This window comes from Bos taurus, chromosome 12 (genome assembly GCF_002263795.3).
Source record: "Bos taurus isolate L1 Dominette 01449 registration number 42190680 breed Hereford chromosome 12, ARS-UCD2.0, whole genome shotgun sequence".
Lineage (NCBI taxonomy): Eukaryota > Metazoa > Chordata > Mammalia > Artiodactyla > Bovidae > Bos > Bos taurus.
The window spans coordinates 20,825,236-20,851,455 of NC_037339.1; the positions used below are offsets into that span (position 1 = coordinate 20,825,236).

The window sequence follows — 26,220 nt, forward strand, 5'->3', positions numbered from 1 at the left end:
TCACATCTGTCCAAGATTTCATTATGTATCCTGGCTAACAGAAGTAAATAAAAGCTTTGATGTGTAATTTACATACTATAAAACAACCCCATTGTACATAAACAGTTTGAGCGTTAATAAATGTACAGTTGTGAAACCAACACTAGGATCAGTTTTAGAACATCCCCATCACTCCACAAGTTTCCATGTGCCCACTTGCAGTCACTCGCAATTCCTATCCCCGCAACCACTAATCTGCTTTCTCTACATCCCATTTCATAAATGGAATCTTGCAATATGTAATCTTTTCTATCTGGCTTCTTTCCATAAGCATGTTTTTGAGATTCATCCATGTTGTTCATGTATTGGTAGTTTATTCCTTTTTACTGTCTTTTCCTTTTTACATGGATATACTGTATCTTTATCCATTCATCAGTTGATGATCACCAGATGGTCAACACCGAAATCAGATTGATTATATTCTTTGCAGCCAAAGATGGAGAAGCTCTATACAGTCAACAAAAACAAGACCAGGAGCTGACTGTGGCTCAGATCATGAACTCCTTATTACCAAATTCAGACTGAAACTGAAGAAAGTAGGGAAAACCACTAGACCATTCAGGTATGACCTAAATCAAATCCCTTATGATTATACAGTGGAAGTAAGAAATAGATTTAAGGGACTAGATCTGATAGGTAGAGTGCCTGATGAACTATGGACGGAGGTTCGTGACACTGTACAGGAGATAGGGATCAAGACCATCCCCATGGAAAAGAAATGCAAAAAAGCAAAATGGCTGTCTGGGGAGGCCTTACAAATAGCTGTGAAAAGGAGAGAAGCAAAAAGCAAAGGAGAAAAGGAAAGATAAAAGCATCTGAATGCAGAGTTCCAAAGAATAACAAGAGGAGATAAGAAAGCCTTCCTCAGCGACCAATGCAAGGAAAAAGAGGAAAACAACAGAATGGGAAAAACTAGAGATCTCTTCAAGAAAATTAGAGATACCCAGGGAACATTTCATGCCAAGATGGGCTCGATAAAGGACAGAAATGGTATAGACCTAACAGAAGCAGAAGACATTAAGAAGAGGTGGCAAGAATACACAGAAGAACTATACAAAAAAGATCTTCACGACCCAGATAATCACGATGGTGTGATCACTGACCTAGAGCCAGACATTCTGGAATGTGAAGTCAAGTGGGCCTTAGAAAGCATCACTACGAACAAAGCTAGTGGAGGTGATGGAATTCCAGTTGAGCTATTTCAAATCCTTAAAGATGATGCTGTGAAAGTGCTGCACTCAATATGCCAGCAAATTTGGAAAACTCAGCAGTGGCCACAGGACTGGAATCAGTTTTCATTCCAATCCCAAAGAAGCAATGCCAAAGAATGCTCAAACTACTGCACAATTGCACTCATCTCACATGCTAGTAAAGTAATGCTGAAAATTCTCCAAGCCAGGCTTCAGCAATACGTGAACCGTGAACTTCCTGATGTTCAAGCTGGTTTTAGAAAAGGCAGAGGAACCAGAGATCAAATTGCCAACATCCTCTGGATCATGGAAAAAGCAAGTGAGTTCCAGAAAAACATCTATTTCTGCTTTATTGACTATGCCAAAGCCTTGACTGTGTGGATCACAATAAACTGTGGAAAATTCTGAAAGAGATGGGAATACCAGACCACCTGACCTGCCTCTTGAGAAATCTGTATGCAGGTCAGGAAGCAACAGTTAGAACTGGACATGAAACAACAGACTGGTTCCAAATAGGAAAAGGAGTACGTCAAGGCTGTATATTGTCACCCTGCTTATTTAACTTCTATGCAGAGTACATTATGAGAAATGCTGGACTGGAAGAAACACAAGCTGGAATCAAGATTGCCGGAAGAAATATCAATAACCTCAGATATGCAGATGACACCACCCTTATGGCAGAAAGTGAAGAGGAACTCAAAAGCCTCTTGATGAAAGTGAAAGTGGAGAGTGAAAAAGTTGGCTTAAAGCTCAACATTCAGAAAACGAAGATCATGGCATCCAGTCCCATCACTTCATGGGAAATAGATGGGGAAACAGTGGAAACAGTGTCAGACTTTATTCTTCTGGGCTCCAAAATCACTGCAGATGGTGACTGCAGCCATGAAATTAAAAGACGCTTACTCCTTGGAAGGAAAGTTATGACCAACCTAGATAGCATATTCAAAAGCAGAGACATTACTTTGCCAACTAAGGTCCATTTAGTCAAGACTATGGTTTTTCCAGTGGTCATGTATGGATGTGAGAGTTGGACTGTGAAGAAGGCTGAGCGCCGAAGAATTGATGCTTTTGAACTGTGGTGTAGGAGACGACTCTTGAGAGTCCCTTGGTCTGCAAGGAGATCCAACCAGTTCATTCTGAAGGAGATCAGCCCTGGGATTTCTTTGGAAGGAATGATGCTAAAGCTGAAACTCCAGTACTCTGGCCACCTCATGCAAAGAGTTGACTCACTGGAAAAGACTCTGACGTGGGAGGGACTGGGGGCAGGAGGAGAAGGGGACGACAGAGGATGAGATGGCTGGATGGCATCGCTGACTCGATGGACATGAGTCTGAGTGAACTCCGGGAGTTGGTGATGGACAGGGAGGCCTGGTGTGCTGCGATTCATGGGGTCGCAAAGAGTAGGACACGACTGAGCAACTGAACTGAACTGGACTGTTTTCAGTTTGGGGCAATTATTAATGCTGCTATGAATATTTGCGTACAAACCCTTTATACACATGTATTTTCATTTATCTCAGTAGATACCTACAAGTAGAACTGTTGGTATACAGCAACATTTACCTTTCCTAAGAAACTGCAAATTAACTGTTGATAATTTTCATCAACAATGTGTAAGAGTTCCAGCTGTTCTATAACCTTAAACACTTCATATTTTTCAGTCTTAAATTTTAGCCATTCTAGTGGGCATAAAGTGGTATCTCACTGTGGTTTTAATTTGCATTTCCCCACTTGACTAATAATGTTGAACATCTTTTCATGTGCTTGTTCAGGTCTGTATATCCTATCTGGTAAGGTGCCTATTCAAATATTTTGTGTATTTTTTTATTGGATGCTTATCTTTTTATTACTGAGTCTTAGGATTTCTTTATATATTTTGATACAAGTTCTTTATTCAACATATGCTTTTCTCCCAGGCTGTAGCTTGTCTGGGAGAAACTTCAAAGTTTCTTCTGAAGACAAAAATTATAATTTTACTGAAGTTCAGTGTATGAAATTGTTATGTGTATGTGTTTTTTGTGCTGTATTTTAGAAATCTTCATTGACCCAAGATCCAACATCTTATATTTTTCCTGTAGAAGTTTATAGTTTCAGTTCTTACATTTATAACTATGATCACATTAACTAATATAAGGATCAGTTCATTATTTTGCAGATGGATAGCCAACTGTTCCCACCCTATTTGTTGAAAAGACTGTCTTCTTACCCACTAAATTATTCTGGCATCTTTGTTAAAAATTAACTTTATATATGAAGGTCTACTTCTGTCCCACTGACCAAAATATTTTTCCTCATGCCAGCAACACATATGTTGATCACTGCAGCTTTATAGTAACTTTTAAAATTAGACAGTGCAAGTCTTTCAGCTTTATTCTTTCCCAAAATTTTTTCAGCTACTCTAGGACCTTTATACCTCCATATAAATTTTAGAACCAGTCTGTCAGTTTCGACAAACAGGCAACTGGGATGAAGATCTTTCTAATAATGAGTATTCATAAAGCATTTCAGGATTATACTGTGTAGCCAAGGTCAGTAGTATAAGTACCAAACTACAGTGAATTCTACTATTAGCTATGTAACTTCAGGCAATCTCTAAGCCTGTTTTCTATCTCTCTAAGCCTGTTTTCTATCTATAAAATGAACATGATGGTTTGCTCTTCATCAGTCCATCTGCTCATCCACTCACCATGTATAGTGTTTTAAAATTCAATGATTCAATAATATTAATAGCATAATTGATCATTATTCTGCAGAGGTATAGAAGTTTGGACAAATTGGGTATCAGTTAATAGAAAATTTGACATATTTGACAATATAGACTATTACTAGAGCAGTACAAAATTCACATAACTATTACCTTATTGAGCAAAGCAACTTGGAACCCAGTGTATTCTTTCATATTAAGGTCCAGCAGTCTGTGAGGAACATCCTCTGAAATACCCTGGAGCAGCTGTTGAAAATCTTTCCTATAAGCCATTGATAAACCATGTGATCTGCTTCGGACTTTAATTCCAGTTTCCTGTACTACTTTTTTGCCTACAGAACCGATGACTCGATCAGATTCTATTTTGGCCTAAAGCAAAAATAAATAAAAGCTGTCTTGACATAATCTGAACTGGTAAATTAAAGGCTAAAAGTAGTTTCAGTCTTTTATAAATTAAGTATTTATCACATTTTAAGAGAACATAAGAAATTAAAAACACTACTTAAGTTATGTAGTCTATGTCAAGTGCTTGGTAAACTGAACACAGTTTAAACAATAATGTCTTATGATTTTAAATCATCACAATTCTTACCTTTTGGAGAAAATCACACAAACACAACTTCGATTTATTAACACTCACTACATTGAAACCATGATATGTTAGTTAATACACCCTAAATAAAAATTCCCAATTCAGAGGTGACATAAAATTAGAAAACAACCTTATCAATATCTACTTAAAGACATTATTACTAGCACATAACTAAATGCTCACAGATAAAGCAAACAGCAATATTTTGACTCTTCTAACCTACAATTCAATTAGCAGTTGAAGTAGAGATGGCAAAAGTACTGGAAAAATTGTGCTTTATATAATTTTAATAACTTGGCAGTCAAAGGGTATACTGCTTGACTAATCTGGTACCTACTAACGTGATTTACATCCAAAAGGACAAAATTCAGTATTTTTATACATATTGCAAAAGAAACTCCCATTTTTACAGAAAATGCTATAGGTTTTAAAACATAAAGCAAAAGAAACTGATATTTCTTGACTAAGAAAAACTAATTTCTAACAAATTTCCCAAAAGAAAACATGAGGAATGTTAACATACAAGGCTAGGATCACATTAATAAAGCTACTTTCACAAACTAGAAATTATTATTTGAAATTGTCATTTCAAAACATAGCATATCATGCACTTGAGAATTATGTTAATATATATGTGGTTTTAAAACGTAATCTATTAATACAATTCTACTAGAACCATCAAGAACTAGTATCTGGCCTATTGACCACCTTAGCCAATACCATTCAAAATACTTAATGGCTCTATTTCTTAATATTACCTGCTGACTCAGTTTTTTGAGGTATGAAATGACACTGTAACTAAGTCCATATTCCATACTGTCTGCTATTAGGTTAGGTGCTCCCATCATTCTAACAGCTTTCTTCAAAGGCTACAGGGAAAAAAGAAAATATCACACTCAATCCTAAGCTTGTCAAAAATTTATAGCCATGAAAAATGAAAGTGAAAGTTGCTCAGTCATGTCCGACTCTTTGCGGCCCCATGGACTATACAGTCCATGGAATCTCCAGGCCAGAATACTGGAGTGGGTAGCCATTCACTTCTCCAGGGGATCTTCCCAACCCAGGGATTGAACCCAGGTCTCCTGCATTGCAGGCCGATTCTTTACCAGTGGAGCCATAAACGTATTGTTAATTTTGAAAAATTCACCCCCGCAAAACTTCTCCTTTTCTTCAATAAGGGTCACATAATCATATTTGTACTTCATTAAAATGTTTGTCAGTGGTATCAAAGGCAGTTTGAAATACTAAAGGATTAGAGGCTGTAATAACAACCCCCAGAGTAGGAAAGGGTGGAGTCCTGGACTTCTTAGTATCATGTGGAAGAAGGGGGCAGAAGACACATTGCAGATATAGATTTGACAGAACTTGGGTGGTAAGTGAAAAGAGGAGTCAAGGATAATAGAAGATTCTTACCTTGGGTAAGGATAGGCTAATTAAGAACTACTTTGTGCAATGAAAAATGTCACTGGCACAACAGTCTAGCATATGTGAATGGGAAAGAGTCAGAAAAAGGATGACAGCTTACATATTACACTGTGTATATTGTACATATTACATATTGACATATTACAATATTGACATATTACAAAGTGTATAAAAGCACTGGTGCCAAACTGGAATCAAATCCCAGACCAGATATTTAATATCCATGTGGCACTGGCTACATCCCCCCAGATGCTATGAAACATGAGTCAAATATATGCAGCAGTTCATATTCCAGTGTTTCCTCCTTTCCCCTCTCCTACACAGCTGGTACTATCTGCTAGACACACACAGATTTTCTCTTACAACTATAATACATGATTTCAAAGCTTAAGAAATTAATGTTATTAGAGACCATTTAGAAAGATTACAGTTGAATACTACAATATTCCTGCAGTAAAAGCAGAAGTAATGTTTTAATCAAGTGTTCTAGAAGTTATTTTTCACAAAATCAATCAAGTAATTATTTTCCTGGAGAATCCCATGGACAGAGAAGCCTGGCAGTCTACCGTCCATGGGGTCACAAAGAGTCGGACATGACTTAGCGACTAAACAACAACAATGTATTTAATAATATATGTATTACTGGTCCTATTGTGATACACTAGGTTTCAAGGAATGTTTCTTGAGATTCAGAGAATAATGCAAACAAACCTTTTTTGTACCTGTAAGGAGAAATAATAATAAAACTGCAATTTAAAAAAGTTAATTGTAAAAGCTTAAATTCTAAAGCCAGCTGCCTGGGATTGAATTCCTGACCCTGATATTAGCTGTGTAGCCTTAGATGAATTGTTTAATTTTTTAGTGTCTTAGTTTCCATATCTGTGAAATAAAAACAGTTATTTCTGCCTCATACAGTTACCATATAAATTAAATGAGGTTAAGTAACACATGTAAAGTGCTGAGGATTGTATCAGGCAGGCCTGGATAAGCATTATATATATTCTCACCATCATCATTATTCTGCAAATCACTGAAACATTTCTTTCTCATATTTATATGGGTCATTTGTAAATTTTTCATGACATTTATTCTGTAACAGCAATAAATAAAAGCTTTAATACCTACAGTAAACTATAAGCATAATACAACATTTTATAACATTCTATTTTTAAGAGTAATATTCTTACCCCAAGATAGTAGGGAGGCATTGTCTTCAAATAACTTTCAAATGACTGTCTCCATTTCAAAGTTGGTTTTGCCTTATGGACTTTAAACAGATCATCTATAAATGAATGCATAATGAGAACAAACTATCATCATTCAGTGTTTTCACACATGAAAACCAAGTCAAGGAAGTTTCATTTTTAAAGTTTGCTTTATTATTTACAAGAGAGAGAGGAAACATCAATTCTATATTTTTAACAAAATTAAAGGTGATAAATTTTGGGTTCTGACATTTTTGAGTAGTAGTAATACCACTTTAAAAATGAAAAGGTGCCAATTAAGGTCTCAAATTAAATGTAATAATAAAGGTAGAATGAGAAAATACACAAGGAAAATCTAGACATGAAACAGATTGGATACAGAAACAAACTATACGTGAAAACATACCTACTAATATTCTGTCTATCAAGCTTTAAATCTGGTGCAATTCCATGAAGGAAAAGATGACTTCTCCAATAACACCCCTCAAAAAATTACAGCCAAAGGGTCTCCAATCAACTTTAGGCTTATCAATATTATTTAGAGTATCATTTTAGAACAAATTCATGCACTAAAAAATTTGCCAAAATACAATCCTTAAGAAGAAAATACTCAGATCCAAGAACTATGCTTCTACAAAATATCTTAATTATTTACCATACACAAAGTCTGCATTACTAATTCTAACTATGTAAGGTATCTGATTTGCAAAAAACTTAGAATATTTAATTTAGAAACAAAATATAGTATTATCTTCAATAGTTTGTAGAATCAAAGGTGTTTGACCCTGACTTTCAATATATCAGAAACATGCAGAGGTTGCTATAAAACCCTTAACAGCTTCAATATTTTAAAATATTAATAAAAATCTTCATTAATTTCCAGAAGACAAGAAAACTCAAAAAGGGAGGGATGTTCTCAAAGATTGCTTTTAGGAAAATTCATATGTATGCTAGGCCACAGAGAACATGACAAGAATGACTTACCTAAAAGGGGAAGGAGCACTGGGTAATTGTAAGGCATCACGAATAAGTTGACACAGTTCAGTGCTGTACTGGCTTTCAAGTAACCAAAGGGATGGCCAAGTTCACTGTATTTTGCACTATTGCTCACATATACCTGTTAAAAAGTAGTTAAAAGTTCACATTTAATAACCTTTGCAGAATGTTATATAAACCATGGATTCAATTTGACTTTTTAAAAAACACCAAATTAAAAAAAAAAACACCAAATTAAATTTTTAGAGGTTCTAATACTGAGTGAAGAGTTGACTCATTTGAAAAGACCCTGATGCTGGGAAGGATTGAGGGCAGGAGAAGGGGACGACAGAGGATGAGATGGTTGGATGGCATCACCGACTCAATGGACATGGGTTTGGGTGGACTCTGGGAGTTGGTGATGGCCAGGGAGGCCTGGCGTGCTGCGGTTCATGGGGTCGCAAAGAGTCGGATACGACTGAGAGACTGAACTGAACTGAACTAATACTGAGTGAAATTAAGTCAGACTGAGAAAGACAAATACCATGATATTGCTTATATGTGAAATCTAAACAGAAAGGCTACAAATGAACTTACCTACGAAACAGAAAGAGTGAGAGATGTGAAAAATAAATTTATGGTTACTGGGGTGTAAGGAGGCAGGGATGGATAAACTGGGAGATTGCAATTGACATATACAGACTACTGTATATAAAATAGATGGAACTAATAAGGACCTACTACTGCACAGCACAGGGCCCATTACTCTGTAATGCTCTACCCATATGGAAAAGAATCTGAAAAGAGAGGCTGTATGTCCATGTGTAACAGGTAGCTTGCTGTACACCTGAAACTAACGCAAGTGTCAACCAATTACACCTCAATATAAGTTAAATAAATAAATTTTTTAAATCACTGCAGTCTTTCAGCTTACCTGCCAACATGTCTGAGGAGATTTTCTTTCCAGGATAAACTGAGTCAGTGGTGAAGGTTCCAACTCATATTTGTCAAAAGGCAATTTGTCAATAACCATGGGTTCACAGTCTGTACAGGAGAACTTCACTATAGGATGAGATGTACGAGGTGGCTAGAAGGGAAGTCTTATTGTTACTCTTTCACAAACTCTCAGAAACAAACTTTTCGTATCCCTCACCATCAGAGTTTACTCAGTTTCTCAGTTTCACTAGTGAGAGTTTAATTTACTATCAAAAGCACCACTAAGCGGAAAGATAATACTTAAAAATGTAATGCTTAAACTATCAATATTCACAAGAAAAAAAATAAACACTTCAAAATCTGCACAGGATTAAAGTTTTTTAAGTCTTAAAATCAAATGCATCAGAAAACTTAAATGCAATATTTTAGAATTAATTAAGTGCTCATTAATTTTTACATCTAACAAGTAATTAATGTAATTAGAAACCTTCCTAAAGACACAGTTGTAGCAGTTTAACTACCTGATTTCCAAACTGATGATGCACACTGATCAGTACGAGGTTTTAAATATATATATACTTGTAAATTATTAATTTATAGATATATAATATATACCAAAATAATATTAAAAAATAGAAAAAAGAAAACAAATAGAAGTTCTACTGGTTTCCTTCACTATTCCAGTAAACTATTGGTTACCCCTATGGTAAATATGCCCCACTCTGGAGACCCTAGACTTTTAAAGAAAAAAAAAAGCATGTTATTCTATTCCCCCCTTTAACAGTCTCCTTCCTAAAAGTCTCACCAAAAGAAGATTGGTGAAGAAAATATGAGCTATGAGGAAATAATGTGAAATTTCATAAATATAAAGGACTCCTTTTAGATTCAGTTACTATCTATCAATACATACACTGGTGGCTCCCAAAACTACTGTCTTGAGATCATCTCTCATTTCTCTTCATGTATCTAACCACCTACTGGACATAACCTCAATTTTCTATAGGTCCCTCAAACATACTACTACCCAATTCATTATTTCACCCCCAAACCACATAACCTGTTCTAAAAACCTAAATGTTATCCTTAATTATCTCCGCCTTACCCTCCATACTTAACTGTCACAAAGACCTAGATTCAGTGATACCACAAATTCTAAGCCACTTAGCAAACAATAAATATGGGGCAGATGCTCACTACTTTAGATGCTGCCCTCTGTCAATGCTAAATTCTCATCTCTCTGATTTCTCATCTCTTCTATTTCTTACCACTCTAATTCATGCCTTCATAATTTCTTAGACTAGATTTGTACAACTGTATATTTTTAATTAGTATCCCTAATTAGTCAGTCCCTTCCAATCAATCCCATGGCCATGAAATATAAATATAATCATATAATTTTCCTGCCTCAAATTATTGAGTAAAAGTAGCATCCAATCACCTAAAAATAGGGCCAGACTCTTTTGTTTTGTTTTTTTAAAACAAAGAGCCTTGACTGTATGGTCCCTATCTGCCTTTTAACTACCACCCCATATACACCCTGTGCTCCAGTCTTAAAAACAACTTGCAGTGGCCCAAAGAAATCACTATCTTCTCATGCTCCTGTGTTTCATGTTATCCCTGGCTGCTTTTCGGTTTTCTCCCTTGCCTAATGCAAACAAAGTTTTGAAGTCTGAACTGCCAAGTACCAACCTCTAAGAGGCTTCTTTCCTGACACACTCTTACCACATACCCCAAACCCACACCAGGCAGTTAGGTACCACCTCATCTGGCCTCTGCTCCACCACTTTGACAGGTGGCACACTGGACTCTATCATGTTTATACAGCTGACCTTCCTACAGAAGGTTCCAGATGGGAAGCACTATGTTTTACTCATCTTCTGCTCCTGTACCTGTCACGTACCTGACAAACAGCTTATTGAATCAGTCTATGATTCATGGGGTTTTTTTAGATGAAAATACTAAGATCCATTTAATATCCAAAATAATCCTATGAGATAGGAGTTATTATCTTTATTTAACAGATGGTAAATTGAGGCTTAAAGAAGATAATTAACCAAAGACACATGGCTAATAACTGGTAGAGCCATAATTCAAATTCAGAACCAGTCTCTAATAAATCACATTTAATTTCAGTATCAGTACCTCTTATATGAAATCCTATTATTTATAGAAATTTCATTTCCCCTCTAATATCCTTCAGTTACTAAAATTTGCCAGTTCTTTCCAATACCTCTTTTTTAACATTCTCTCTTCCAACATCTTAATTCAAACTCTTACTAGCTCTATATTGGGCTTCCCTGGTGGCTCAGGCAGTAAAGAATCTGCTTGCAATGCCAAACACCTGGGTTCAATCCCTGAGTTGGGAAGATCCCCCGGAGAAGGAAATGGCAACCCACTCCAGTATTCTTGCCTGGAGAATTCCATGGACAGAGGAGCCTGGCGGGCTACAGTCCATGGGGTCACAAAGAGTCGGATACGACTGAGTGACTAAGCACAACAGCTCTGTATTAAGTCAACTATAGCAATAGTCCTCTAGGTAAACAGCTTACCTGCCAATTCATCTGCTGATTCTGCTGCATATAACCACCACCAGATTAATTTTCCTAAAGGAACACTCTTAAAAATGTCTTCAGTTCTATGAACCCCACTGAGAAAAGCTCAAATTCCTTAACCTTGCATGTAAAGTCATGAGCAATCTAGTTTATTTAATAGTATTCTCAATGTCCTACAGACATATTATGAACCACCTATCCTCAGATACTTTCCATTCCTCTAAATTCACCTTGTTCTTTCCTACTTCCATATTTTCAACATTGTTTCCTGTTCCAACTAAAATCCTACCCACATTCCAAAACCCTCTATGGCTTGTAACAATTTGCAATAGACCACTAGAGTAAAATTGACAGATAATGCCTGTGATACTGGTTTTGGATTTCTTCCTATGCGGACTCAACATGTGCCATATGCACTACTGTAAGTGTTAAATATAATTGAATAAATAACAATATTTCATGTTCTTTCAGAATTCTGAAAGGCTCCAGAAGAGAAACTAAAATCACCAAAGAAATCGAGAGCTCTCTAAGGTTAGACTAAAAAACTATGATGGTTCAATCAAAAAACGGAAGACGATCTCTCACTGAAATGTATAAAAACTTTATTTCATGTACTACTTCATTAAATCCCTAATGAACAAAAGAAATATCACAGCTCTTGTATAGAATAAAAGTAAAAAATTATCCTGAAGAGTTGATACAGATTTAAAAGTATAAAAGATTTCAAAGAGTTTAACTTAATTCATAAATGATAGCCACATCAAAAGTTATTAAAGACTACTTAAAGATCTTTGAAATAACAATTCTTATCTTCTAAGGGTAACATCAAAAGAACCACTGTCAGGCTCTCCCACAAAATATTCCACAGTGTCCTCTGAGTTACTACAAAAAATACTAATCTGAAAAATGTGTATTAACAAGACCGAATAGATATTTGTTAAATTTACCCTATTATTATAAGAACCATATAGTGAATACTGATAATTCACCATGACCACTCAACAAGCCCTACTTGTTACTAAAAATAATTCCTATAAATAAGACCAGAAAATCTTTTCTATCTTAAACCTCCAGACTGAGAACACTGAATATAACTAAACTATGCAAATCAACATGAATTTCTAAGATTAAGTCCTAAATGGCTGCAGGGAAACCATCAAAATTATTTTATAACCATTCATTTAAATTCTGTATTATGTCCCTGAGAACAAATCCTTATGTTATTTATATATTTAGAATATATATCTATGATTCTGTAATCAGATGCCAATAATAAAAACATAAGCATAATTTCAGATTCTAAAGGAAAACGATGCCTCTTTTCTATTATTTTATAATGAACAACACAGTATACTAAAGCAAGTAATAGCTTATCAGAGCACTTGGAACATTTGTCTAATTTCTATACAATAGCCACACCTTTAACTGACAGTAGTACTTAAAGCTAGTATGAAAAGCAGTTACTATTATAAAGTCACAATCTCTGGTACTTACTAGTGTTGGAGAATTTTGATCTGGCCAGAAAGATTCTGGAACAGGCCAATGACCTATAGGAACCCCAGTTTTAGGATTTGGTCTGACATAAATGAGTTTGTGGCAACTATGCCAAGGCTGAGATCCAAAAGGTCTTGATATATCTGGCTGCCCATCTATAGCAAAGAAATTTTAAAAAGTAAATATCATTAAAGGAAAAAAACATAAGAAGTTAAACTATGTCTAATATTACTTAGTAAAAATATCTTAATACTTGTTTAGTTCTGGGTTTTCCTGTTTTTCTTAAACAGTAGAATACTATCACGACTAAGACTTTAAAATTTAGATTAGATCAGAATTCACGAGAGGGTCGACTCTTTGAGTTCCACAATTGAAAGGAGGTCCCACAGCATCCTTTGCTTGCCCAATATACCTCACGGTAAATACTTGCTTAACAAATGACATGTTTCCCCCACCAGATGATAAGGGCAAATAATCAATTTTTTCATCATCATGCTCAGCTTAGTAAACACTAAGTAACTATGGCTAAATATGGAGAAGGCAACGGCACCCCACTCCAGTACTCTTGCCTGGAAAATCCCATGGACAGAGGAGCCCAGTAGGCTGCAGTCCATGGGGTTGCTAAGAGTCGGACACGACTGAGCGACTTCACTTTCACTTTTCACTTTCATGCATTGGAGAAGGAAATGGCAACCCACTCCAGGGTTCTTGCCTGGAGAATCCCAGGGACAGAGGAGCCTGGTGGGCTGCCGTCTATGGGGTCGCACAGAGTTGGACACGATTGAAGTGACTCAGCAGCAGTAGCATGGCTAAATAAGTATTTTTTAAAAATCATTTTACTTAAAGCCTAAAAACTAGAACAAAAGTCTAATGTATAAATACAGATTTGAGGCACCTACCTTTAACCTAAAACAATCCTAGAAAATGGTAACTCTCTTCAACAGTACAGCAAACATTTACTGAGTGCCTAATTTTAAGCAAAGTCCTAAAATAATTTTAAAATAAATATAATCCATGTCTAACAATTCAATTCTTTTAAGGTTTCTTTTTTTTAAATTGAACACAGCAATATAATTTATATTATCTTTCCATCTTCTGCTCTTATCTCTATGACCTTTCTCTTCTCCCAGTTACCCACTCTACTGCCTTAACTCTGCCAAAGTGTCATTAACGACTTTCTAATTCTGGTTTTCAGCTATGTCGTACAAGGCAGAGGGTCCAGATGTAAGCCGTCCGTTGGTTCTGGCAAAACTCCTTATACCCTCTGGCTAATATAAATAGTTCATGATCACAGAATATTAGAATAAAGCCAGGCAGGGCTCAGCTAGAGTTAAAAGAATCAAGTTGAATAGCAAAGGCTGGTTTCTCATTTTTGGAACCACACCAACCATTTGGTTCTGATCAGTCTGATCTTTAGTAAAAACTGTAGCTAAGGAATTAAATAAACACCTAGGGCTGAACACTCTTGTGAATCAAGGGACACGGGAGAGGCACATACGCTGGAGAGAGTCAATGTTACAATACTAAAAAATGAAATACACTATTCTGTTCATGTTTAAAAAGGGTTTTAGCTCTTACAAATTATCAGGCTATGAACAACCAATATAAAAAGGCGATAGGACCAAACCACTTTCGTACAACCCTGACTTTCCTATTTAATCGTGCCACTTTACCAACAGCTCTTCTGTCATCTTAATAATTTGACCTTGTCAATGTTAAAGCCAAATCATAGTAATTTTTCAGTTCTAGCTGAATACTTGATAAAGCACGTTTAAAATGTCTGTAAGAAAATGACAATAATACCTTCTACAGGGGAAGGATCTGGTCCTGCTTTCTCAAAGTTTATTACTACCCCACTTTGTACTTTCTGCACCAAGGATTCTAGACACTGATTAAGCATTCTTGGAGAACATACAGAGTATGAGCGGCCTGAAACAAACAAAAAATAAAGTGAACTAGTTAGTTGCAAAAATTGCTACTTTAAGCAAAAAAGAACCATAGTGGGGTTTTTAACAATACTGATTCACAAAAGTTCAATGATAAAGTTTGGACTTTTCATTATCTAATGGAAGAGTAACAAAACAAAAAAATTTATTTTCAATCAACAATTCCATTTTATGAGAGTATGTAAGTTTTTTCTTCTAATTAAAGGTACACGGAAAATAAAAATATTGGTCTGAACAAACCACAATGAAAAAAAATCATTACATATATACAATGTATCACATGAAATGAAATATTTTTTAAAGTATATATATAAATATAAAAAACTATTTTCCAACTGAGTTCCAATATAATTTATCTTTACTACACATATTGTGGTAAAGTATGGTAACTAACCCTTTAAAATCTTACACCTCCTGAAGAAAAATGTATCACTAAATATTAATGCTAAGGACATAGAAGACACCCAATAATTATTTAAGTGATTTGCTGGCAGACACCACATATTTTAAGTATTTGCACTTTAAAATAATACACAGTAGCATGTGCTTTTCTGAATTTCATTTGGCTTACATACTTAGAAATTACCTATCTTAAATGAATTTCCCTCTTGAATATTTTAACCTATAAAACTTTTAGTTCAGAAGCATTAAAATGATAGTAATTAAGAAAAAATACCAGTGGAAAGATTTCTTTAACAGGGATTTTTCAATAAATACAGCCAGATCTGTGCTGTCCCATACTGCAGCCACTGCCTATATATGGCTATTAAGAACCTGAAACAGAGCTAGTCCAAATTGAGATGTACAGTAACTATGAAAAATACACACTTCATTTTGTAGACATAAGATGATAATATCTCAATAATTTTAAAACATCAATTTCACATTGAAATATTTGATATATATTTAAATAAATGATTCTATACAAATTAATTTTACCTGTTTTTAGGTTTTTTGTTGTTTTTCTTCCTTTTTTTTGGTTTGAGGGATTGAACCCAGGCAGTGAAAATGCAGAGTCCTGAGAACTGGATCACCAGGGAGTTCCCTACCTGTTTCTTTTCAATGTGACTACTATAAAATTTATCATTATATATGTAACTTACATATTTGTATGTTCTGATCTAGACCAGTGCTTAAAATCATGACAACTAAAAATCTTTAATCAAACATCCTACAGTGTTATTTGTAATAAGCTCAATATGGAAAAATCCTATTCCTTAACAAATTCAACCAATTACTACCAAACAATGTTGTATTATTATACTTGACATATCAAATTACTCATATCAATTTAAACTGAATACGTGATTTGCTAAAGGCTACTCAGAAAAGAGGATATTAACATTAGGCAATAGTGTGATTCAACTCCTCAGAGTCAGCTTTACTTAGGAAAACAAGTATCATGTAACAAATGGTTTACCTGGATGCAACAATGAAAGCCGTAATTATAAAAATACCCACCAATTACTGAGTGTCTGTGCACCTGGCACTATCCTAATCACTCTATTTTATTAATTTCTCTAATCCTAGCAACAATCATATGGGTTACTTTCTCCATTTTACAAATGAGAAAACTAAAGCACAGAGGGATTAATTTATCCAAGTTAATACAATAGAGCAGCCAAGATTCAAACCCTTACAAGGCATCAGAAACATTCATCTGGATATACCACCTTCTTCCCTCAAAACCATGATGTTAATTTGCAATCAGTATTTAAAATAAGAAAGTTTATATGTAACCACACTTATGAGAAAGAATTGGCAAATTAAAAATTCTTTGAGTCAGTTTAAACACATACATAAAAATGCTGATCATCTTAATACATAAGGTATTTAGGAGATTATATAAAAGCTCAGTATCTTATTCCACGATATTTAAAAATATTTTGATGATGTCAATAAAATCAAAAGTTCCTAAATATAAAATTGTGGCAATCCTCTACACTTCTCTAACCTGTGTCATCAACTAACTGATTAGGAAAATATAAGTAAATAAGTTATGATTTTAGTATGACATTAAATTACTAACAAAGATATTTTATGAAAATTAGAGAAAAAGTAAATAAACTTGAATCACTTATAAAAATAATAAAAATTCATTAACTCTTTTCAAAGTTGAAGCAAATTTAGACATCTTTACAAAGTGAGCCCATAACCTATGTTATGTTTCTCTTATTCTTTATGTCAAAACTTACCTCTTGGAATGCTTGATACTTTGTACTAAAGGATAAAGTGTCTGAGATCACTCATTATATTTGTGAGAAAAACACACACTTTCAAGCCAAGAAGCTGGTTCACTTGTGTTTATGTAGGGTCCACAAAAAAAGAAAAAAATCTTAACACAGCAATAAAGTGGAAAAAAAAAAACTTTCTCCCTTGGGATTAGGAAGGATTTTAGTATTAATAAAATGGATTAAGACACAAAAGTAGTAATACTAAGTTGGGCAACAGTCCTATTTACAGAAGTTAAGAAAGTTAAATTTATTTAATCTAGAAAAGTCTTCCAATTTTTATGAAATGCTTTTTATCCTTAATACTTCTACCAACATGTCTATTAGGTATTTTTAAAATTTGATACCACCCTTGCACCTCCCCCCAACCTGCTTCTCCTGAGTAACCATCTCAGTACATAGCATAGCCGTTCACCTCCAATTGTTCAGACCAAGTGAATTACCCAGGAATCATCCCTGATTCCTTCTTCCTGCATTACCTTCAGTCTTTCCTTTCCATCAGACCACCTCTCACCATCTCCAAACATAAACACTTGAGATCAAAGTACTATCATCTCTCCTAGTCTCTCTGCTTTCATTCCCACCGCTTTACAGTATATTCTCATCTAGCAGTTGAAGTGGTCTTTCAGAAATGGAAATCAGATGTCATCTCCTATAAAAAGCCCTCCAGTGACTTCTCATCACACTGGGAAAATAAATAATATTTATTTCAGCCTAAAAGGCTATTCACAATTTGGCCCTTGCCCACCTCTAGAAACTAACCTGTTATTCTCTCCTTTTCCCCACATAAGCTTGTAGCCGTATCAGCTTTCCTGTTGCTCCCCAAAACACATGGCATGATCCTTCTCTTACTATTTCCTCTACAGAGATCTTTGTATGGTTTACTCTGTTATTCTGAGTTCTGTTCAAATGCTAACTAGTCTTACTGCAGTGATTATTTCATAATTTAAACAAATATCAAATCATTGTGTTGTACCCCCGGAACTAAAATGTTGTATGTATCAATTTTACCTCAATTTTAAAAAGGAGAGAGGGTTGATGAAGACGCTATAACAATCATTTTAAAGGGATTAATATCTTTTATAAAAGAATAATTGTTGCTTTATTTAATTCTTTAGACAAAGAGAATAACAATTTCCAAGGACATGCAACATTTTAAACTGATTCAAACTGGGGTACACATATCCTTTAGGTTTACGGTAAAAAAGTCACCTCCTTAGAAGACATCCCAGGAAGACTCGTTCTCTGCCTCACTGCCCCCTGCAATCTCACCCTGTGTCTTTACTTGATAGTAAGCAGAACTCTCTGAAACATGATTTATTCATGTTATAGCATTTTATCTGTCATACAGCCCAAAAACGTAAGCCTTCTGTCTATTGATCCTGCTGTATTCCCATGATCAAAAACAGCTAATTGGCATTGAGTATTCATTAATTAAAGATAATAAAAGAAATATGCTTACAATGACAATTATATAATTTTTAAGGTATACATTAAAAATAGAATAAAATATTAATCACTTCGGCAACACATGCAAATTTCATTCCAATTTTTCCTTAATGAACATAAATTACTCTATAAAGGAAAAAACAAATGCATACACTATTCTTATCGTTTAAAAATGCACAGAACTGTTAACATGATTGCATATTTGAACAGTACTCCACCAGTGGATGTTAGCTTTTCAGTTATTGCTACTTTTTCGGTGTTTTATTCTCAAAACACTTTTTAGTCAGCATTCATTGAAAATAAAGAAGAAAGCATACTATAAGAAAACGAGTGGCATTTGAGCAGTCTCCCATTACTGCTAGCAGGAGCATGAAGAAAAGCAAAGTACTACATTAGAAGAGGTTCAGGATGTATGTTTGTGGAAAACTCCCTAATTCTTTGACCAACTGAGGTTTCTGGGTCACTGAAACATATCATCAATGGTGATTTCTGAATCTTTTAACTTATCTACTTCACATACCTATCTATGTAGGGTATTCTTTTTCATCTGTGAAATCTGCAGGCTTCCAAAATCCACAGAAAATTAGAAGAAAGGCACCTAAAACATTAATTAGACCTTACTTTCCTTTGACTTACACAGCTGGCTATGATGGGATCTCAACAGAGCATGGACAGTGAATGGAGACTATGTCACAACCCAGGACACCAATGGAAGAGTGGTGTGCCAGACCTGGACATTTTACCATCAGTTCCTTAAGAGAGAATGACGAGGCACCGTGAAAGCAAGAATACCACGCTTGTCATATTTACTGTGGCAGTCCTAAAGCGTGGACAGTGCTTGGTACACAGTAGGCACTCGATGCATACTGATATGAATTTAACCCACCTGTTGTTAACCAATTCCACCATACAGAAGTTCTGAGTCTATTACATCTTCTGTTTCAAGAGTTTTACTAATGTTCACTTAGCACAGCTGGTTAAGAGTTCACTACCTGTTTTCCTCTAACCTATCTCACTTCCTCTTTGCCTCTGGGTAAAACTGTACTTAACCAGGCATTAATCATTACATGGACAATGAGGTGATTCTTGAAACATTTTTCAGAGAAAATAATTCTATGGCATTTGTAAATCACTGGCAATCTTTATAGATAAGAAAATAAGTTTAACAACTTCAAATATTAGCATTTGCTATACGGTTAGAAAAAAATTATCATGCATTATCAGACCCAATAGTATTTACATCTTATTCAACAGATCAAAGACCATCAATGTAGTTTTAAAACCATATATGTCTAGTAACTTCTAATAGTAACTTGTTAAACAAAACAAACACGGAGTTTTTGAAATGCACATTTTAAAACATTCAGATAAAATCTGCTTAAGTCACTGAATTACTGCCAGCGAAAAACTTACCGCCTGTCACCTCACACATTGGTGTGATTGCAGAGTCATCTAAAGGCACACCTGTCAACTGCTCTGATTCTACGGACATCGTCCCCGGCAACCGCAACACTAATGCAAAGAGTCTCTGATCCCAACGAAAAGGTTCCTTGGTCAATTCACTTCCAGGCAAAGGAGAATTAAGAGGTAAATGAAGCTGAAAGGGGAAAAAAAAAAAAAAAGATGTCCACACACTATGCCTCCCAAAAAGGCTACATTTATTACACTTACATTGAAACTACATCATGAGTCTCCCATCATTCAAATAAGCTAAAAAGCAAAAGCTTATATGTGTATATATATATATGAAATCGCACATAAGATATTATTACTTCAGTTTTCTTAAGCTCTACTCTGAAGACCTCAATTGAAAAAAAATAAATCTATTTCTGTAATGCTCTTCAGACTTCAGTATAACTCACCACTAGGTGCTGAGACTGCTTCCAAATAAATTGTTTCATTTAATCATTAAAACAAGCCTATGATAAATATCTTAGGATTCCTACTTTCTAGATGTAAATTAAAAAACAAGTCTCAGAGAGAATAAATGATTTGGCCTGCTGGGTCCAAACCAGTTGTTTTTTCTATCACACCACATCTCAAACGTTTCCACAGTTAAATGATTTAAATAGGCTTCATTTCATATGAAACACAGATCTTCCCAGAGCATCTGCTAAAAGTAAGTTGTGTCACTCCAGTTATACTGTAAATGTACCAAAGGTAATGATTCATAACCCATCTAAGTAACACTCGAGGGTTTGGGGATTTCTTGCATGTGGTCTTTAACCTATGTCTCTCCCCACCCCCTCTAAGGACCCGCTCAATCAGAATCTCAGATTCTTAAGAAATCTAAAGCGCTTTAACGTGCTTCTACTGTGTACCTCCGTACTAACAGAGGCACAAGGCACCAAGAGACCCAGACCGTAGTCTCATTCGTAAGTAAAGGGAAGAACCAGACAGTGTGAGCCTCATGCCGGAAGGACATAGTGTTGAAAGGAGGGAAAGCTGAATCTGAATTTAACCAAGGCTTCAGTTCCAACCCAGTTTACTGGGAGTCCCTCAGGACTCCTGAGGATACACAATCAACTTATCCAGCACCACAGAGAGCAGTCAGTCAAACCCAGAGTGTGGGGCACTCGACAAGACACAGGACCTGGCTTCTCCAGTGAAACCTGCCACTGGGCAGGGAAGAGCAATGAGTGGGAGTGGGGAGGGTGGCCAGACCATTAGAGAATAAGAGACAAAACAAGAGCAAAGGCTTGTGAGACAACTGGGAAAATTCAAAATATATATTACTGGGATTATGAATAACATTAAGTGTGATAATGATACAGTGCTAAGGAAAACAAAAATCCTTATCACTTATAAAAAAGATTTTTTTTAATGATATAAAATCCCAGATCAGCGTACTCAGGGACTGATTTATTCAAATATTGGAGTTTTCTTTAAATACAGAACACATTTTAAAATATCACTTCCAAATTAATTGCCAGAGTTTACATTATTTTTGTCAAAACCAAGATGACTATATCACTTATAGACTTTCTAATTCTGACCTCGAAGATTTCTGAACTTGATAAATTAGGGGCTGAAGTCACTCTACACTGACTTAAGAACTCAAGTCTCTTCACTGACTTATATCAAACCATTAAAAAAAAATCAGATTCAGTGCTAAGAAGAGAGTTCCTAGTGAAGCTCTGCTATAATGGCACCTCTCTCCACAAGACTCATGCCAAGAGAACCTCCTGCAAGATTCCCCTATCAAGTCAGCCAGGACTTAGAGCCCATGGCCAAGAGTCATGAGCTTTTCATCTGGCACTGATTCTACTTTTAAGACAGAAGACGCTCAAAGAAATCTGGGCCCGGATGTTCCCTGAGGAAGGTTTTCTAACCTTGAAGGTTCTGTGACACTTGTAAAACAGCCTGGGAACCCCAAGCCCTTGCTGCTACCCACTGCCACACCCGCCAGAAGATAAATACAAGGCACCAGTGGTGCTGGAGGAAGAAGGTTCCAACTGTTAGTGCAGTAGCTCTGGAAAGTAACGGTATCCGGCCCTGGCTCAAGAATCCAGTGGCTAACAGCACTGTAGAGACCGCATGTACAATGGTGGACAGGACGTGGACCCCTACCATGTACATACACCCCACCCCAATCAGATAATAATGAGCATTATCTGCTTACTGGCTACATAATGCTAGATCAAGAATGTATTCCAAGTAAAACAAAAGGCCAAGAAGGGTCATGAGTGTATTTTACACATAGCTGTATTAATTTTATAAATGTGTCAAATTTTTATTCATTTTTTAATTTCTTATTATTTCTGCCTTCCATATCACTACCACCCTCATCACCAAAGAGGAGGGAAAAAAATTCCCTGTAACTGAAATGCACTAGTAAAATAGTAAGAAGTGATGGCAAGCAAACAGGTACAGGAAAAAGATAAAATGCTTTAGCTTAAAAAGTGAATACTCAAGAGAGCTGAATTACTCCAAACTGAAAGTCTACAGTTGAAATTCTAGCAATGTCTCATAATCACAAAGGGAAGTCTTTCCGAACATATGGAAAATCAAGGCAAAGAGCACATAAATCAAGTAGAAAAATCTAAAATCAACCATTAGAAAAATGTGCAATAAATATGAATAAATAATTCCCAAAGTTAAAAAAGGGCTAAAAAAACCCCAAAATACCCGAGGAAACCCATATGGCCTATAAATATATAAAAAAACTCAAATACACTGATGATCAGATAACACAAATTAAAGGCAAGATGCAAAATCAGACACCAAGACAGCATTTATATGCACTACTAAACAATTACTTAAAGAGCAGTTTTACATGTGTGTAACATAAGACGTAGAGTAAAAGTAAGAAAACATGAAATGGAAGGCTACACACCAAATTCATGATAATTTCTGCTTCTCGGATGGGGAACAGGGAGGGAAATAACAACTGAGTAGGGGAAGAAAAGAAACAGCACTCAGTTATCAGCAACGTTCTGTTTTATTCACTAAATTTTTAAAAATCCTCAACAACAAAAAAATCTAAACTAGCCAAATATGTCAAGAAATGTTTATATTACATATTCTTATCCAGAATATTAGAATACATTAATATGCAAAACCAGTAAATTATCCATTCAAGTAGTTATCTATACATCTCTTATAACAGTATTATTTTACAACAAAATCAAACACAAGAAAAGTGTATATACACATCAATCATTAGCCCCAAAGCTCAGTCATTCATAAGGACTCTACACAGAGTTCTACTTAACTGGTGCTATAAAAATATACTATAAGACAGAATATTTCTTGAAAATTACATTTGTTCTCCCATTTTTATGCCCCTACCAAATATTCGGTATGTGGGATCAGGGAACTTAAAGATGCATAAAAAACATGGTTACTCTACTCCAAGATTTCTGAGGACAGGGGTCATGCTCCTAAATGAAATAGTTTTAGAAATGTGTTTTAAGGAGAAGCTGACAAACAAAAAGAAGACAGAAAGTCACAGTACTGGCTACCAAAACATTTATTAGGATTTTTATTTCTGAATATTTGACAGGAAAACAGTTTTATAAAAGCTGTTTTCTGAGACTTAATTACAGGAAACTTTAGTAAGAGAGTACTCAAATTCAAATGCCTGATGATGCAAAAAGTTATTAACAACAATTATACTGTAGGTGTTGGAGAAGACTCTTGAGTCTCTTGGACTGCAAGGAGATCCAACCAGTCCATTCTAAAGGAGATCAGTCCTGGGTGTTCTTTGGAAGGACTGATGCTGAAGCTGAAACTCCAATACTCTGACCACCTCATGTGAAGAGTTGACTCACTGGAAAAGACCCTGATGCTGGGAGGGATTGGGGGCAGGAGGAAAATGGGACGACAGAGGATGAGACAGCCGGATGGCATCACCGACTCGATGGACATGAGTTTGAGTGAACTCTGGGAGTTGGTGATGGACAGGGAGGCCTGGCATGCTCATGGGGTCGCAGAGAGTTGGACATGACTGAGCGACTGAACTGAACTGAACTATTATATGGCAGACATTGTTCTAAACACACACATACACACACACACACACACACTCACTCATCCAATTCTGAATCAATCCAGTGATTTTGAACCACTAAATCCTAAATCTTATAAACATTTTAGAATGATTTCCTTTTATAAACCACAGTCCCCCATGAGTCTTTGATGGAAAGAGACACTTTTTTCCCCTTTTGCTATTCACTTCCAGTTCTCAAGTACACAGGTAATGTAACAAGAACAACACAAATAAACAATAATAATAATAACTGCTTGCATAATGAGCACTCACTATGTGTGTGTCAAGCACCATTCTAGGAGCTTTTCATATTTATAATATGTTTATAATAAACCAGTGGGGTAGGTACTATTATTATCCCCAGTTTATAGCCAAGGTACAATGTAAGATTGTGTGTCAGAAGATTCCTGTCTGCAAAACACAGACTTAAATAAACGCTGCTATATAATCAAGTTTGGAGCACCAAAGAAGAGCTGCAAATTTTAAAAACTGGATAAATCATGTGAAATTCAATTAACTTACCCATAACCATGACATTACTGATCTTTATTAGGGTCTTCATAAAATTGTACTTTGCAAAGTTTCAGTCTAACGGACTAATAAGCAAAGAAAACTATTTATACTAACCAAGTTTCATTTTTACTTGAATACAATTGAGGTTTTCTGTATTACTATTTTAATTGATTAATTTTATTGAGCTCACCATTCCAGGTTTCTTATATTACCTTAGTAGCTGACAGAAAAGGAAATGTAACTTCAATTTAAACTAAGGAAGACTGTCCTACTTTTCCTTCTTTGCTTTGGAGAACTATCTTACTGTCCTTGTACCTTTTAGTCTTTCCTGAATTTCTTAAAAATATATATATACAATTTATTTCTCCATAGGTATAAAAAACAAAAGGCAGATTAGGACGGTGAGAGTCTATCACTGAGCATATTCAAAACTCTAGGTACTTAAAAAAGTGCAACTTTCTCTTGTTTTGTATTGTTTATGGTTCAGTCCCTAATTATTTATGATTTTGCTAAGGCTGGACTACAGAACAACTTAAATTTTATTTAGTTATTCACTGAGTGCCTAGCACAAGTAAGGCATTATTTCAGGATTTAAAAGGCTATGGCACCCCACTCCAGTACTCTTGCCTGGAAAATCCCATGGACGGAGGAGCCTGGTAGGCTGCAGTCCATGGGGTCACTAGAGTCGGACACCACTGAGCGACTTCACTTTCACTTTTCACTTTCATGCATTGGAGAAGGAAATGGCAACCCACTCCAGTGTCCTTGCCTGGAGAATCCCAGGGACGGGGAAGCCTGATGGGCTGCCGTCTATGGGGTCGCACAGAGTCGGACACGACTGAAGCAACTTAGCAGCAGCAGCAGCAGCATACCAAGCCAAATAAATAAGATTTAGAGAAAGTTTTAGCTAGTTCTCTTGATGATAGCCAATTAAAAATTTAAAAACTTCAGTATCAGGATTCTCATATGCTAATACTTATTTTTTTAAACTTGTAGAATGTAAGAAACAAATAAACAAAAGGCAGCAAACAGTAAAAGAAGATAAATTTCTTTTAAAAACATTTTAAATTTAGGACCCAAAGAGAGTTTTTTTCCTGGTACACAACCTAACTGACTCCTGGATGACGATCACACCAGAGCCCATCGTGAGAGTCAGGTGACTGATGTCATCTGTACTAACTCTTAGCAGGCTTCCCCTTGCATTTGGATGTTCTGCCAGTTGGGTCTACTACTGAAGTAATTCAAATTATAAACCCTTTAATAATAATCATACTTCCCATCTAAGTTTTAATGACCTATTCCCTGGCTGCCTATCCTTCTCCAGTTTAAGAGAAGGCAGGGAGAAGCATCTGATTCTTTTGTGTCCCCCCCATAGCGTGTGTCAACTGAAAGAATAAATGAAGTCCCTCCCATTCCCACTGCCTAAGACAAGTACTAGAGCGCGAGTGGAACAAAGGCTGCAGAGGGCACAGCACCAG

The 26,220-nt window shown here is 35.7% G+C and overlaps 1 protein-coding gene across 6 annotated transcripts in view; it reads right to left on the bottom strand.

Annotated features, from left to right (window-relative positions):
* The window catches only part of INTS6 (integrator complex subunit 6), a 104,462-nt gene that overhangs the window by 26,167 nt on the left and 52,075 nt on the right, over positions 1-26,220 (bottom strand). For all 6 annotated transcript variants that reach the window (XR_009496674.1, XR_009496676.1, XR_009496677.1 and 3 more), the window contains exons 5-12: positions 20,152-20,335; positions 14,916-15,041; positions 13,113-13,267; positions 9,065-9,217; positions 8,140-8,272; positions 7,138-7,232; positions 5,284-5,394; positions 4,087-4,302 (exon numbers count right to left, since the gene is read on the bottom strand). Coding sequence is in view for 2 of the 6 variants with exons in the window: in XM_025000046.2 (XP_024855814.1) it covers positions 4,087-4,302; positions 5,284-5,394; positions 7,138-7,232; positions 8,140-8,272; positions 9,065-9,217; positions 13,113-13,267; positions 14,916-15,041; positions 20,152-20,335 (1,173 nt within the window). In the remaining 4 variants the exon portion in view is untranslated. The remainder of the gene's footprint in view (positions 1-4,086; positions 4,303-5,283; positions 5,395-7,137; positions 7,233-8,139; positions 8,273-9,064; positions 9,218-13,112; positions 13,268-14,915; positions 15,042-20,151; positions 20,336-26,220) is intronic.